The sequence below is a fragment of the Anguilla anguilla genome, chromosome 1, assembly GCF_013347855.1.
Source record: "Anguilla anguilla isolate fAngAng1 chromosome 1, fAngAng1.pri, whole genome shotgun sequence".
In the NCBI taxonomy this organism is placed as follows: Eukaryota; Metazoa; Chordata; class Actinopteri; order Anguilliformes; family Anguillidae; genus Anguilla; species Anguilla anguilla.
Window position 1 is genome coordinate 63,724,165 of NC_049201.1, and position 17,041 is coordinate 63,741,205.

At 39.7% G+C, this 17,041-nt stretch overlaps 1 protein-coding gene across 1 annotated transcript in view; it reads left to right on the forward strand.

The window, feature by feature from the left end:
* Window positions 1–17,041, forward strand: part of LOC118227366 (inactive phospholipase C-like protein 2) — a 61,685-nt gene that overhangs the window by 36,822 nt on the left and 7,822 nt on the right. Inside the window, exons 3-4 of the mRNA XM_035417742.1 lie at window positions 1,243–1,446; window positions 10,691–10,766. Coding sequence (XP_035273633.1) covers window positions 1,243–1,446; window positions 10,691–10,766 — 280 coding nt within the window. The remainder of the gene's footprint in view (window positions 1–1,242; window positions 1,447–10,690; window positions 10,767–17,041) is intronic.

Below are 17,041 nucleotides of genomic sequence, written 5' to 3' on the forward strand. Positions count from 1 at the left end.
GCAGCTCATATAAACTGTAATGATGTAGATGAAGTTCTGACCTGACAGCAGCTTTTTATAGTTTGTCCTTCTGACTCAAACCTGCTGTATGTCACTGGTGGAAGCTGGGAAAGCTTAAGCATGAAACTGAAAAAACTTTTTTGACAGGTTTTTTTATTTTAACTTACCCTGCCGTTGAAACATAATATTTCACGTTATTTTATGAGCGGTGGTTTATGACTTTTACTTAAAGTTCAAGATCATTAATTTCTCTGGTGGTATTTCAGATACAAGATTGTTTTGCGAGTCTGAAATAGAATTGGAAACATTTGGACGTTGAAATTTTAACTAGTTATAATACCTGTTCCAAATTTGATGTTCCATCTGTATTTGTTTTGCAAACCCACTGTAAAATGTACTGATTTACTGATCTAATGTAGCCTAAACATGAACCAAGTCGTTCATATATCTCACATTTGTTTAGCTAGGTGTCAGATGAAATGTGTTAATAAGTCAGAAAAGAAAGTCTGGAGGAGTGCAGTCTTGAACAATGATTGCTTGTTGATGATAACACTTAGGTTGATGCAGTGTGAATGCATTTTGAAATATGTAAAACTGAAGCTGCTCCTTCACAGTGGAAGGGGAAGGGTTCATTCAAATTCTTCATAAAATGGCAAGAGAACGTCAGTGATGAGATGCTGAGACAGCTGAATATTCAAAAATTTCAGTAATTAAACATTGTGTAAGTAGATGCGTTTAAACTGCTTCTATGCTCCTGTAGTAAAAAAAATAAAAAATTATGGGTAGGGTGATCCTTCTTAGTTTCATTTTGCATTGAACATCAATGCACACACTGTTATGGAGTTACCTAAAGTAGGCCTATATTTTCATATAAAATAATATTTGAAAACTTCAGCAATTTAACTTCTTGATTAAATAAACATTTTGTATCTACATATTTTATTCAAGTTTTGTTTAATTATATTTTACTTCACTTCTTCCCTTTGTTTTCCATTTTGAAATTGACTTGTGTGGTGTCAGTGTTCTGGAGAAGAACAATAAGAATATAAAATAAATAAATCAATCAATAAATAATGCAAAGTGTGGAAGAATACACTGTTTGTAGGCAGTAAAAACATGTAATTATCTTTACAACATGTGCATGCAGGTTGTCAGCCGCATTGGAAGGGAATGGTTAAAGCAACGCCTCTCATTCCCTGTTCTTATTTCCCTTGTCCTCCCTCCATCTTACTGCCCCCACAGAATGCCATTGTTCCATTTAAAGAGCTGTGTGGCCTGTCGGCTGTGGCAAACCTCATGCAGTGCATCCTGGCGCTGTCGTCTCGCCTCACCGGGGCAGACAATGCCCCCCTCCTGGTGTTCAACCTGAGGGACCAGTACCCCACCATGGAGCCGCTGGGGCTTCTGCCTGAGGTGCTGAGGAAGGTTGTCATGGCCTATGATGTGGTGAGCATCTGCATTTCTACAAGCACCGCACACCTCTCTGCTAGCATCACACACGTGATAAATGATGTTTTTATATTAGGTTACTAATGCTATACTGCTTGCCACTTGCACAAGAACTGTAACCGAGTGAAGTGTCAGTAGCACTACAGGAGCGCTGGCCCTTATTAGAGTGTATATCAGTTATAACTGCTGCTGGTAAAGTATACAGGCATGATTAGTATGAGGTCAGTTGTTTTCCACTGATCTGGACTGCTGATCATTGAAGGATGATACCATAGCCCAGATTCAAGCTATCAACGTTGAGGGTAAGCCAGCACTCGGAGAAAGTGCATTTACAGACTGAACTACTCAGTAGGCGAGTGCTTTAAAACATTGAAATATTTCTTAAAGTGCTGCTTTGCATGTATGTATTTGCTTAGCACAGTGATTTCCAAGCACTGAATCCTTTTATTGCAAAATGTCAATGTTTTATTGTACACTGTATTTTTGAAAACTCTGATCTGATCCTAGTGCATTAGTTGGACGCTTGTCAACAACCAAGCAATCAGCATTTTCTCAGGTGAAGGGTAATCTTTTCATTAACAAATTAGGCTGAAAATTTGGAAAATATTATGAGAGCATCAACAGGATTGGACAACATTGTATGTGTTCATAAGACTATATAGTCAAGGGTGGTACTTAGTTCAACTTTGATCTGCTGTTTTCGATTGAATCATAATGAGAGTGTGTTAAGTGCTGGGACACTAATTGTATATAATGGATTAAAGTTACATAACCATATTATATAAGTATTGCATTGTCTAGGCAACAAAAAACCATGCCTGAACTCACACAGCCAGACACATACGGTTTTGTCATGATTGGAAAAGGCAGACAAAAGCTCATCCTTGAAATTTGATGGACTGCATCACAATACCCAGTTATTTACTTCCGATACGCATTTGATTCAATTCCAGTGTTGGTATTTGCATCCTGCCTTACATAAACTCACAATGTGATGCAGAAGTGGTAATAGTGTTCATTATCACCCTTTCGAGTGTTGGGCACATCATTTAAATTGCACAATATGGCTTGTTTGTGTGTCCTTTAAAAGTATTAAGGATTAGCCTATTTGTATTTTCTTTTCAATAAAGCCTTTTACCCTGGTGATTTATGGTATAGTATCTCCGAACTGTAGGGTTTATATGTTCTATATCCCATTTATATAACTGCAGTTTTTCTGGAGCTGTAGAGGTAAATGACCTTGCTTAAAGCTATAGTGCACTACTCCATAGGGAATTCTATGGAACTCTTCAACATCGTTTATGAACAGTATTTTTTTTCCCCTTCACAATCTTTATAGTACGGAATTCCTCAATCTCATCCACAGACCTGGATGGGCTAACATGCCTGGCTTTATAAAAACAGATAATTCTGCATTACATTCATGTAGCACCTTTCATTTCATTATCTGAATGTACTTATCGATCAGTGGAGGGGGGGGAAACCCACCTCAAATAACCCCAGTGTAAAGCTTGCCCCCGGAGAATGCCGCTGTCTACAAGCAATTACCCAAGTAAATTTGCAACATGATTTTTCTGAGCTGAACAACAGTCCTGTCGAATGCGAGTGAAACTTGTTGCTTGTAAAGCAGATCTTTTTGTGCACTCATTCCTTGGTTGACCAACTGAGAACCATTGCCTCCAAGATGCACATGCAGAATGTACTGAGAATACAGTAAATTGTTAAAATGAAAGACATCGGAGGAGGAGACATATTTGTACCATATCCCCTGTGGAAATTAATAGTAGGCTATATGATATATTAGCGGGTATAATTTATGACATAGAACAAAACACCTGTAAACATCCGTTAATATCTCAACCATGAATTTCAAAGCTGTTATGTGCTTTAGTAAAGACAGTTCCTAACAAGTTGTTACATTGAAACTACAGCAAACGGTCACATTCCGCGAATGTCACATCACCATCACTCAAGTTTCAAATTATTAGTCCGTCTGCACTAGACTTTGCTCATATATACACAGTTGGCATACTATGCCTAAAAGAAGTAGTTCCAGATGAAACTATGCTCAAATTAAGCTCTGGATGTTTGTGAGTAATCATGGCATTATTTATCATTATTTATTCATCATTTTCCATTATTTGGAAAGAGATGTTGCTGTTGAGTTTTTTTTTTTTTAATTTAAATTAAAAAAACAATTAAAAAAAAAAAAAACTCAAATCAAATCTCAGCAAAACTATCTGGATGGATAGATAGTACTCTGAATAAGTGTGGAACATACTAGAACTTCATTTCTGGGTGAACAGCCCCTTTAACTGCATAAGATGTACATTTACAGTAAAGTAAGAATGATTCACCCACCAGTGCTTAGATTGAGGGGGAAAAAGATAAACATGTGGTTTGACATTTTAACTGGACATGGCTGTAAATAAAGATGTGGCTATAATTGAGGAATAAATTCCCCAGGCAAGTTAGTTTGTACTCCCGGTGGTTAAATTTAACCCTGAGGGCACACCCTCTCCACTGCATCTAATTTGCATAGCTTTGAATTTCATTAGCGTTAAACATATTCAGATGATGTCTGTTCCCAGTGGAATTGATGTTTCCACTGCAGTGACAGATCAGGCTTTGTGGGAGGTTTGGAATAGACACCTTGGGCTGACCAGTGACCGCATTCTCATTTGTCACGAGTCACAGGCACTGCTCCTCCAGAACATAGGCACGCTGCTCTTTTCCTATGTGCATTTACTAGGCCTGTCAGAATAGAAAAATGGTAATAACGGCAGCATTAATACAACCCAGCAAATGATCCATTTCAGTGCTGGGGCACAGGTGTGATGCCAGTTGTGTTTGATTTATGACACGTTCAATGTCTTGTGAGCCATAGTTGGCAGAATTACCATTTTGTTAACTATGCTGGAGTCAGCAGTGTTTTCACAACACCGGATGAGGAAATTCTGTTTTGTACACCTGGCATTGTGAAAAGGTTTATGAAAGAGTGAGCCGGTTACATCACCGTTTAATTGCTGCAGCTTGGTAGGCAATAGGGATATTTTTCACTGCATAATGTGTGAGGGAGAGGCTGCTGACGAGTGGACAAGCCTGTCCAGTGCGGTGACACCCCCCTCCAGCTGCCCCGTTCCTCTCCACTTAAAGAACTATGCCCAGAGCTGAGGACGAGGCAGGATGACAGTCACTTAATTCCCTGTCTGCCGTGCTGTAGGTTAGTGGCCTGCTGAGGTGGAGAAAGTACAGTAGAGTCATGAAAAAGATCTTTGCACTGTGTTAAGAGCGCTGTGGAACAGTCTCAGCCCTTTCATTGCTGTTAATGAAAGGATCAAGGGGAGTGTGAATTTAGTGGAGCCTGAAGGAGGCAGCCTGACTGAGCTGTGAGAGAGAGAGTGAGTGTGTGAGTGTGTGTGTGTGTGTGAGTGAGTGAGTGAGTGAGGTTTGGGGGTGGTGGTGCTTTACCTCATTAGAAAAAAACTTACAACCATGTTCTATTCCTTTTCATATGGTAGAATACTGAATTTAAATTTCAAGTGGAAAACTGTTATTCTTTTATGAGTTGACTTTGAACTTTAATCTGAGATTTATATTGATGACTCTTTCCTGTCTTGTTTACATAGTCTAATGCAGTTTGAGTTTGTGATGCATTTTATGCTGAAGGCTGTAGCCTACAACGTGGGTAATATTTTGTATTTGAAAATGACAAAGGGCCACTTTTCTTAGTGAAAGAAAACTTGTGAAGCCTGTTTGTTCTCAATGTTTCAATGATTTGATTCATTTTTGATAACCATTTTTAACCATTTTTATTAAAAAAAAAAAAAAGTAAATTAGTTTGGCCTGGAAGTTTTCTCTGCTTTATCAAAAATGGACAGAACCAAACCAAAATCTTGAATGAACCAAACTGTGTGTTTTGCATCCCTAGAATAAATGCAATGACGTTTCTGAACTTTGACACAGCCCTTCCATATATCTAGCATAGAAAGCATCAACGTCTCTGCTTTTACCATGAAAAGCCATCAAAGTTAATCTGAATTACTGACCCCCATTGATTCAATTCCAATTCCACAGTGATACTGTGTGTATTTCTGTCTGTCTGTGTGTGTGTGTGTGTGTGTTTTTTTTCCTGTGCATTGCCAGAACCACATTTCTCAGTATTAATATGCATTAGCAAAGAGCAGAGAGTCAGTGAACTGAATTGCACAGGCTCAATGCATTCAAGGGTATTATTGCATCATAGGCCTAATTACTAGGTAGTCAAGGATGGGAATTTATTTAGCTGAACTGCCACAATACCCAGACGATACACCTTACACTTTTGTGCACACTATAAATACAGTGGCATGTAGTTGTATTTTCTCTGCCAAAAAGATGGTAATTTACTCGCCCATCAGTGCAGTAATAGTAGCATGCATTGTTGCCGCAGCTGTGGGCTGTCACGTGTAGCCCTACCCCCAGGCCCACCCCCCAAATCACACAAGTGTGAAGGAGAGCTGGAGGGTGATTGTCTATGAGTATTCCTCCCATCTTGTGGGTGAGCGGGATGGACTTGGTTGAGCATGCTCTCGCTGTCTCTCTCTGAGATATTGCCAATGAAGTGCAGCACTTAGAGAACCGTGCTTGTCGTGTCAAGGTTTCAGGTTCAAATCCTGGGTCAGACACTGCTATCCTTCCGCAAGACATTTAAGCCAAGGATTTGCATTTTATACTGAGCTGTCACACCAGGAAAGCCTTTCCACAAAAAGGATTTATGAGTAATCTTGTCAGTAAAAAAAAAAAAACAACAAAAAAAACAATGGTAAATGGAATCACTATCATTAAAGGTGGTGAGTCACCCTCCAGTCTCCGACTGCACAGATCAGATGGGCCTTTCTGTAACTAACACATTATTTGTCCTTGTTTTATACCACTCTATTTTAGAACAACTGCAGCCAAGAGACTAAAGCTTTTTCTTTATAACAGTATGGTTCATCGTTGTACAAGGATTATTGTGCTGTACACAGATGCCATGCACTTCTTCCCAGTCCATGATCTGTCATCTCTGCCAGCTTCCTGACATCTGTTTTTTCAATAGCAGTATTATTCTTTTCTGTTGGGTTAACGATTATTTACTATGGATTTGGATTATCTTCTATGCATTATAGTCCTTCACCTCCTACAATACAATACCATGTATCAGCATTAATATTTCAGACATAAAAGTATGTTTTAAGTTATTGTAGGAGTTGACGAAGCTGCAAAAGTATTGGAGCTCAGTATTGCTCAATATTGCCTTTGTTATTACACCACAGTTATGGTTTGCAGAGGTACTAATGTGGATGCAGTTGCCAAAGAGTTGGCCTATTTATGTACAGGTGGTACTGGATACCAAAACAATGTAGAATATTCAGTAATTAATGCTGAACCTGGTACATCATGATTGCCATGCGATTGATGGCCATAGGATGTGTCAGGTTGGTGGCAGAGATGTATACTGTGTGCTTTGGTGTGCACATGGTGCAATCAATCTCTTAGATCCACATATTTCACAATAAAAACTTTCACAAAGACACATGGATGTTACCACAGTCAGATCGTGTCCTACCCAATACGGCTGTGACTCCACCTGCATTCTCAAGACGTCCTGTATGCTTTGGCGTGGTGCTGAATAAAATGCACTTGGCCACACAATGTATCTGTGCTCTAATACATTTTCAGCTGAAGCTGGAAGACAGATAGAAAACTACCCTATACCAGGTCACTGTCTCGTTTAGGTTGTCTCTCTTGGAATGCCTTAATACTCATGCGAAATACAAGAAATCTGGAACCGAATGAATTTGCTGCTTAATTGCTTCTCATGTATGCACACATGGACACACATTAGAGTGCAGTGCTCTATTAGCTGCTCTCCGCGGCCGCTGGACCATTACAGGGAGCTGAAGTGCATGCAAAGGAGGAGGCTTTGGGCCTGTGGGGGTTGTACATTTTCTTCTGGAATACGATAATGCCCAACATTGGTCATAATGAGGCAACAGGGGTCCTGGGCTCTATTTGGGCCAAAGGCAAAATGCCCATATATATACTTAAACACACCGCATCAAATGCATGAATGAACACCAGCTAAACCACAGCATAACACCTTGTTTCCCCCTGTTAGCTATAATTAGATTTCAAACTGAAGCATGTATTAAGGCCTGTTATAGTTTTAGTTTGTATGTATGTTTGAAGACACAGTCCAGGCCTCTGGATGAGCTGCAAAGTTTGTGAATGTGATGGAAGTGCACACACACACACACACACACACACACACACACACACACACCTACAGACACACTTAGACACACACATACAGCTGGGCAGTACAGTGAGTTTTGTCTTCCTGATATAATGGCATAGTTTGCCTGATGCAGTGAATGGCACAGAGTGGGCACTGGAACAGCGATCCATTGAACAGCTCTTCCTGGCGTAAGAGGAGGACAGTCTGCTTTTCCTATGACTTTGCAATGAACTGGAAAGGCACCAGGGGAATGTTAAGGCCAATTAAGATAACGTGCCGTACATAAAGACTAGTTAGCTTGGCTCTAATTGAGACTGTAGCTGGCACCACTTAGCACAGTCATCACTCCGTTTTTAGTTAATAAACCATTGCCGAGCCACTGGGATAGGAGGTTTACAACCGAGTACTTCAGTTATCTCCATTCTTCTTGCCTGCGTGTTATTTTCAGACACATTTAATTCTTTCTGTAACACCTCCACATTAAATTTTGCTGAGGTGGTCAATATGAACATGGACTCTTAGTTAGAGTGTCTGGCTCCAGAGGAGAGATATCTTTATTGCCATAAAGTCATGTTAAGTGCAGTTGCCATTAAGACACAGAGAAGAGGCAACGATAGATTTAAATAAACTGCGGCTACAGGGATGAATTGTGTATACGCGTGTGGTCTGCAAAATACTGTGCCATAATTCTTTCATGTGTATGCATTGCTATAATGGCAATGAAACATACTGTAAATGTCACTGAAATTACACCAAAGGAAGTCATTCTTAATTACAATAGAAATGGCCACAGTACGAAGCTAGTAAACAAAGTCAGGACCGGCAAACTGCGTCTTGATATCATGTACGCGTAACTGTAAAGAATGACACATTTGACAGACTCTACTGCATAAACAAATAATGCAAAGTAATTCACAATGCTCACTTGATTCTCATGAACACACAATCAGCAAACGGAATTGGGGAAAGAGAAGTTGCCCTGTGAGTGGCAGCCCCTCCTTCAGTGCACAATAACCAAATGAAGCAGCAAAGCCTGTTTTGAAGGCGAAACAGCACGCCAGGATGCTGGGAGCCACGGACAGACATTCTAACATTTCCATTCTTCCATTGCCTAGTAATGATGGCATGTGCACATTCATGCGCTCACATGGAATGAAGATTACGCTTAGGGTTATAATTTCTATGCTGGACACCTGATATGGATGTATATATTCTCAAGTGAAAGCTAACAGTCTGCACTTTAACCTCATATTCATTGTTTTATTTCAAATCCAATGTGCTGGTCTACAGAGCCGAAACAAGAAAGAAAATGGTGTCACTGTCCCAAAGCATGCGCTTCCACCACCCAGGGTTCAGGTCTTCATCAGGCATCTTTGGAGTAATGTGGCTGTGTTTATGTGCACAGTAAGGGCTCCTCACCACTCTGGCCCCATGGGAGAGCACATGGTATGATATTTCCTGGATGAGAAGTGTAAATGGATTCTCAAGGATCTCTGGAGAAGTGATAAAAGCTGCTCGAGAGTTTCAACAGCTTGAAGCAGCGGGGATCAGGGAGAGGTCAGGAGCGGGAAGTCAGCAGCGAGGGTCCAGCCTGGCTTCTTGTCAGCAATGGCCTGAGCGTGGGACCTTGATCCCACCGCCTCATATTTCCACTTTGAGTCCTTCTCTTCAACTCCATTCATGGTCAGCTTTTTGGACCCTCCTTGAGGTTAACTCCCATACTGTGGCTTTTCGATTAACAAGCGCTTTTTATCATTTTTCACAAGGTAATATCTTGCTGTATTTTTTATTTCTGGATTAGCCGAATTCCTTCCCACTATAAACTTTGATCCTCAAATGTGCAATGGCAGTCTTTCAGTCATTTATCTGTTGTGTGTCAGTTTTCACGGTTGCTATGTGAGTATGTTCATGCATAAAGACGGTTGCTGTGTGAAATATGGTCAGGTGGTCTCGGCGCGGGAGTCTTTTATTCTCTCTGATCGTCAGCCAGCCGCTCCCCGACTCCCCTGAGTCGGTCCCAAGGTCATCCACACAGATAGCTCTCCCTGCACCTGCGTCCTGCTCAATCTCCAGGCCACATTTAGAAACCAATAAATATGTGTACGATTTGTCTTTCACTTCATGTTATGACAAGGAAACGAGCGACAGTTTTTGCTAATTACAAGTCATAAACGCCATTGTGTGTCTGCACTGATAAAGTTACCTCAAGGAAAGTCCGACAGCCTCCCACTGGTGGAATATCTTGTAATGAGTACAAAGTGCCTGTCTGGCAGGAGCCATGTGAATGATTTCCTGTTGAGGGTCGACTGGGGTTGTAAGCCAGTGAGTTCTGATGGACAGAAAATAACTCCTGCCTGTAAAATATAGTTACTCTGAGTGCATGATCTGTGCCATGCCTCTCTGCGGTATTGTACTTTTACTCTGTGCTGGTGTGTGCCTGGGCTGATTTAGGGGCCTCAGTGGTGCTGTGTCAGTGAAATCGTCAGGGTCAGGGTCTCTGCCATCAGGGTCTTCTGAATGATCACGACTCCTATCAATTTCAAAGACAGTCTTAGAGTTCAGCGCAGGATTTTGAGAACCAAAGCATGCAGTTAGACTTCCAGGAACACTGAGTGGATTCCAGGGAAGCAGTGTGTGTGGACCGGTGCTGTGCTGCGCATACCCCGCTCAGTCTGTTCTGCGCAGGTCGCTGTGTGTGTGCGCTGGCTGGCAGGCTTGCAGGAATCGCCAACATCAATCAGGATCAATCAGAGGAGCAGAGGTCTGTGGGGGCGGGACCCCCACCCCTCCTCTGAGTAAACCCGCAGGTGCCCTGAGCCTTTTTCACTGTGGCAGACTGGCTGCGTGACAGACAGCCCGAAGGACTGAGGAGGACTGCGGAGCACGTCAGACCTCCTCACTGTTTTGCACCTGTTCTTTTGTTTTGCATGGAATCAGTTTTTACAAAAAATAACTGGTAATTATTTTGTGTTTTTGCAGATAATCCAGACGAGCAAGGCTATGATTGAGAACTCGGATAGCGTCTATGAGAGGCTGCTGCAGATCCAGAGATCAGGTGAGAGAGAGAGAGAGAGAGAGTGAGTGAGAGGCCTCTCTGTCTCTGCTTGAACTCTGATGAGCTTCACACTTTCATTCATATACAATGGCCGAGTGACAAAGAAAAAATGAGTGAGTGAAATAAATAAATAAACAGACCTCAATTGAAGAATGGCAATAAACAAGCCACATAAAGGATGCGGTATGATTGAAATGGAAATTCAATTAAATTGCGTTTTTTTACGTGTTAGCCTGCTTTGAAATCTTGCTCAAGCCCTGTTCTGTGGGTTTTGAACAGTGTTAGTTTTAATTAATGGGCAGCTACATTAAAACTGTCAAAAAGATTATTATTTATGATTTATATGAGGAAGGAGATACAGTTGCTATAAGTCTGTCAGGTGTGTTTAATCATAAATGAAGGATAATAGTTTACTTATTTAACGGAGTTCACATTCCGTTTTCGTCAGTTAAATGAATAATTATTTTTAGCATCTGTCTGATTACCAAATCGGAGTGTCACATCAAGTGTGAATCTCAGTGTAGCAAAATGTGCTATACGCGCCTGGCATGTTGTCATATGACTGCATGTTTAGGTTCAGGATGTTAAGCCTTTCTCCCGAAGCATTTATAAAGGCAATTTTCACCTTAGTGTGCTACTCTTAGATAAAGCCTTACAACTTTGGGGCAACACACAGCAGAGAGCTTATGGCATTGTTTCAAGAGAACCCCCAACCTCTTTCCCACAGGTAACTAAAAGCAGTGAAATTTTGCAAGGGTTTTTCCAAGATGTCATGTTCTAAAAGAATTCTTGTCGCATTGAGTTGCTAAAAGCGTTAGCTTGAACTGGAGCAGAGACACATGCACATAGACGAAGGAGCCTGAATTGTATATTCTGAAAGTGAATGCAATGTAAGTACATTACATATTGACATTTAAAACTCTTTTCCTGAAAGATTTCTTGAGGTACTGTTCTGAAAGCTGAATGGGTATATGATTTTTTCATACAAAAATAAACTAGACTGGGTAACCGTAGAAAGTACAAAAAAAGTTTTACGATGTAGGTTACTGTGTAATAAGTGACTGGGGGATGGGGAGGCTCTTTTTATTTTACTGCCATTTATTGCCCTGAGCACTGATAAGGGAACGAGTGCTGTTGGTCAGAAAGGAGTCTGTTGCAGGCTCTGACCTCAAATTGGTGACATGTTTGTGGCCCATTTTTTCATAAATTGTGGATATTTGTTTATTACCATTCTGTGGACACCGGCGTCCATACCACTAGGGCTACAGAAATGCATTTATTATTTATTTCACAGAGAACATAAAACCATGGTGTTCTGTACTGTAAGGATATCTGATTCAATAAGCTTGGTACATCAAGTAAAACACCACCCTTCTTTTTCATTCTCGCATATGGTCTATATGACTGTTCCAAATAAGTATTCAATTAATTTGTAAGAAATTAATAAATTAAAGTTAAGTTCCAGTAAAATGACAACAGGTAATTGTGAGGTAAAAATTATAATAAAAATCCTCAATTTTCTGAGAACAGCCTTAGGTGTCCAATAAAGAGGGTGCCTGGGCTGTCGGATAAATTTTTAATCGGGTGGAGATTTGGTGCTGGAGGACTCCTGTGTGAAGCACGTGGGAGAAATGATTGAAGTTTCCCTGTTCCTGAATGCCGGCCGGACGCAGGACAAAACAATAAAAATAATAATAATAAATTCTGCTGACAGCATTCCTTTGGATCGTTTTACCCGGAGAGCATGCCTGAACACCAGGCTTTCAGCATTGTTCTGCTGCTGTATGTTGCACATGCGGTAGTACAGGATCACGCCATTGCTTTATTGCCTGATTTATTTGCCTGGCAGATCTCATCGTCTGTGGTGATTTAGTGCTTCTGCATTTGGCATGTTATCTGTTTATGCACGGCCATGGTTATTAAAGCAGTTCATTTCAAGTACCTTGTCTGTGGGCATGGAGTATAAATCTGTGGTCCCAGATGTCAGCCCTCAATCGAAATCAAATGGCTATTTTCCAATTAACCGCTTTAAATAAATAAAAAATAGTGTGGAAAGGGTTATAATTTGCATTTGAGTTTATAGATGATCAGGAACTGTTTCAACTCCTGTAAAAGTGGATTTGCAATACTACTCAAATGCATTAAATGTGAACAAAATAATTTTGTATGCTATGTGTTTCAACGAGTCCCCCCAGGTGCATTGCAATATAATATGCCAGATTATTTGGATTTTCTTGTTTTGATTTAACCTTGGGTCATTGGGCATATCTGCACGTGTAAACAGACTTTTTAAAAATGCAGTGCAAATCAGTATGTTCATGATTCATGCTCCTGTGCAACGTTTCCGCTGGTAAGGTTGCCGTCACGCCATTATAAAAAAATAATAATTAAAATAAAATATAAAATTATAAAATAAAAAATTATATATATACTGTATATGGCCTATATATTAAATTCATAAATTAAAAATGTTAAACTTTCTAAATATTTTTGCCTAAATGCGCTTTCAAAACCATACTGTCGCGTCCACATATTTATTTTCAAAAAGAGCCTAGGCCGCACGCTCCGTGCTTCGAAGGTCGCACTGTCTGTCAAAAGCGTCACTTTTAAACTTTTTTTTCTTCAGCGAACGAAAGACAACGAAAAGGTAGGTAGCGACGCTTCAAATATTACAAAAATACCATAGTGTTAACCAGTGTTTGAATTGGACCAAAATACGTGCCGGTACCTACTCCTCAAAATACTTACCATACATACAAAGTTTAAGACTATGAAAACATAACCTCTTGAGACTTCTTAAAGATTTAAAAAAAAATATCTAAATCTATCTTTTAGCTCTGACGAGCTCTTGATACAAGGAGTAGCAGTTTGCAAGAGCTAAAAAGTAGTTTTAGATGTACTTTAAAACCATGAAAGGTTTGTTAACTCTTGTATTGTTTGTAAATATTGAAGAAAAATAGGCCTGTATTTTGAGTTATGGTGGGGTGAGAACAATTAAAAGAGCACATTGTCCATCTAGAAGTTCTATCTTCAAGAATAATGTGCTCTTTTAATTGTTCTCACCCCACCATAACTCAAAATACAGCTACTCCTTGTATCAAGAGCTCATCAGAGCTAAAAGATAGATTTAGATATTTTTAAAAAAACCTTTAAGAAGTCTCAAGAGGTTATGTTTTCATAGTCTTAAACTTTTTCGCCTTTGCTACACCCCCCCCCCCCTTCAGACACCCACCACCACACCAAGAGATCAATTCCACAGGACTGTGACATGTAATTCTTCATTGTTGCAAAAAATACTCCTGGTCTTGGATCCGGACCGTTAATGTAATGTTTCTTTAGCCGTAAAACCATTTTAGCTTCTATTTATTTGTTTCTCATGAGAAGCTTCTCTGAGACTGTACTGGTCCACTCACAGTGTTTGTTGACTTAACTTGGTCAGCAACAGTGTTAATAAATTCTCTCCTGGTCTGTGCCCTTCCGATTGATGGAAAGCAGTGATTGGCAGGTCTTCAATGAAACATGCTGGTGAGGATTTCTCACTGATCCCTGGAGAAACTCTCGGCCCAGGAAGTACAGTGAACCTCACAAACTCTCCATACTCATGCTTTCTTCTTCCAGGAAGTGCTTTTTCATGAAATCCCTGCCCTGGGCACTGGGGAGTTTGCACATAACAAACCTCAACAGTGCAGCACACAGGTCATATGAAATTAGGTGATAGTACCTTCACACATTTAGATTATAAAAAACACATACTGTAAGAGCTCAAATTCTGAGGATTTTGGAGGTTTATTTTTTATTTTAAAAACAGTGCTGTAGTCTGGTAGTATAGTACACTGGATTTTTACTCCATTTCAGGCCTTTGGTCAAAATCATTAGTCAGAAAAAAGCAGTATATTTCTTGTAATGGTATTCAGTTCCCCAAATATACTTCCATATATATGCTGTCGGTGTGTTTTCAAACAAGGAGCAAAAGGTATATGCACAGCTACACTGACTGTTCAGAAGGCTCTAACTGTAGCTACTTCATACACACTCATTTAAATAACATGCATTGTAGCTGGCTGTGTGTTCTGTGGGCGACTGCAGATTCCTGCTTACGATAAGTAACTTCATTTCTCGATTGCCACATCATAAACTTCAAAATAATATGGTTTTGTTTGTTTGTGCCGTGTGGTACATACGTGGTTAACATATTTGCGTAAACTGATCATTTTCCCCTCCAGATGTATAAGTGAAACAGGCTGCTGATAGAACTATAGCTTTCACATTCTTAAAGTTCATTCAGTTCACACTGGCCTTTTCCTCTGTGCTCTTTGTGCATTGGATTTGAAATGAGGTGCAAGGGTGTCTTTCTAGCTAGACTGATTCTGCTTAGCTCCAATAAATTAATAAATTAATAAATTAATTAATAGATTAGTCCCCAGCCATAGTTTGTTAGGACCAGCAATGGTTCCCAATCTTTGTGAGCCACAACCTACTTAATTACCATATACATTTTCTGTGACCCATCCCTTATTTAAATGTAGCCTGACATATACTCAAATTTGAGATCAAAACAACAAACATGTCAAAACAACTGCATGCGCACTAACTAATAACATGCATGCAGTGTTTCATGCGATTGTTGTGAATGTGAGTGGATGGTATATTATTTGCAGCAAATAATTTTTTTTGTCATCTCCCAACCCACCTCAACCTCTCCCGCAAACCACCAGTGGGTCCCAATGCTTATTTTCTAATGGCTACTTCTCGTATGATGAAGGGAAAACATAGCGTGTAGTTTTTGAGTCAAACGATACCTTGAGCCTGCTCTGGTTTTGTCTGAGCAGAACTCTAGACATACCAGAAGCTGTTTTTGTGTTTTGTTTTTTTCCCTTGGGCAGACACAAGACAGGGCTCCAACCTTTTAGCCCCCAACCAACCTGAAATGTGATGCCAGGCCTTTCCAGAATGAACTGGATCCAGAGCCACAGATCCATTGTTCTGCTTTATCTCTGTCATGCATGCATGGGACTACATTCACCAGTGACTTTCACTGTGTGCTGTGGACTGTGGCTCTACACAATTGCTGAAATCAGTTTCTTTCAATTACAGATTCCACTTTTGCATTACCATATTTTCTGGGTTAAAAGGCAGTTGTGTAACTCAGTCACTAAGAAGTACACACTGTAATCAAAAATAAAACTTGATAAAGTGAATTTTCATTCATTTACTCGTGTTACGTATAATGAAAACAAACGTTAGCCAGCCGCAAACACAAATATTTCATTAAATGTCAGTATATTGTAAACAACAGTAATAAATATTTGCTTACCATTTATGATGGAACCTTGAAATGTTCTGCAATAACAAAATATATTAGTAGTATTTACTTACCGTTGATAAATATAACATGGAAAAGTTGTATGCTGTCACCTGTAAAGTGAGGGACACATCCTGTTTTAAAATATTCTGTTTAAATATTATTATTGCTGAGGCATTCCGTAAAATATAAATATTGTTTTATATATATATATATATATATATATATATATAAATTTATTTTGTGCCTTTGCTTACTATTAATTCCCGAAGTGCCTTGTTTGGGGAAAGACACAGTGCTGCCTGATTGTTGACTTGTGGAGAAACAAAAAATATATAAATGTGAAAAAATAACCTGATGGTATGATTGCAAGAATTTTCTCTTTTTTTGGCTTATACTGCCCACGAACCATCCCAGTGATTATGTTTATAGAACACAGGGTCATTTTAGGGGGATTTTCAGGAATACACGTGCATTTTATCATATACGAGTCTCATTTACAAATTACCTATGTCTATTTTTCATATCCTTGCATAATATTTTGCACCTTGCTGGCCACAAAACCCAGGATGAGGTGTAAAAAAAGTATACAATTTTGAATCCGTTCAAGTAGCCAAAGTCATTCACTACACATCGTGTTGAAATTGTGTAGGCAGAAGGAGAAAGTCCAGGGGTCAGAAAGTAAAAGTCCTGCCATGTGTTTCTTCTGCCCGTGAACCCAGCCGGCTGATTTCACTAATTAGTTCTACCTCCTGGCTGAAGAATTATGCTAATTAGCAAATGTAGATGATTGATGCAAAATACTGTGGAGAACTTTTACTTTCTGAACCTGCATTTTTCACCTCTGTGTGTAGGCCCTGTTTCCTGCATCTGTATAGTCTGTTTGTTTGTGCCCCAAGAATGACAGTCAACTAGACGGTTTAAAGTGCTGCTGAGATATTTTCATAATTTCTTACGGTTTGGTTTGCTTCTA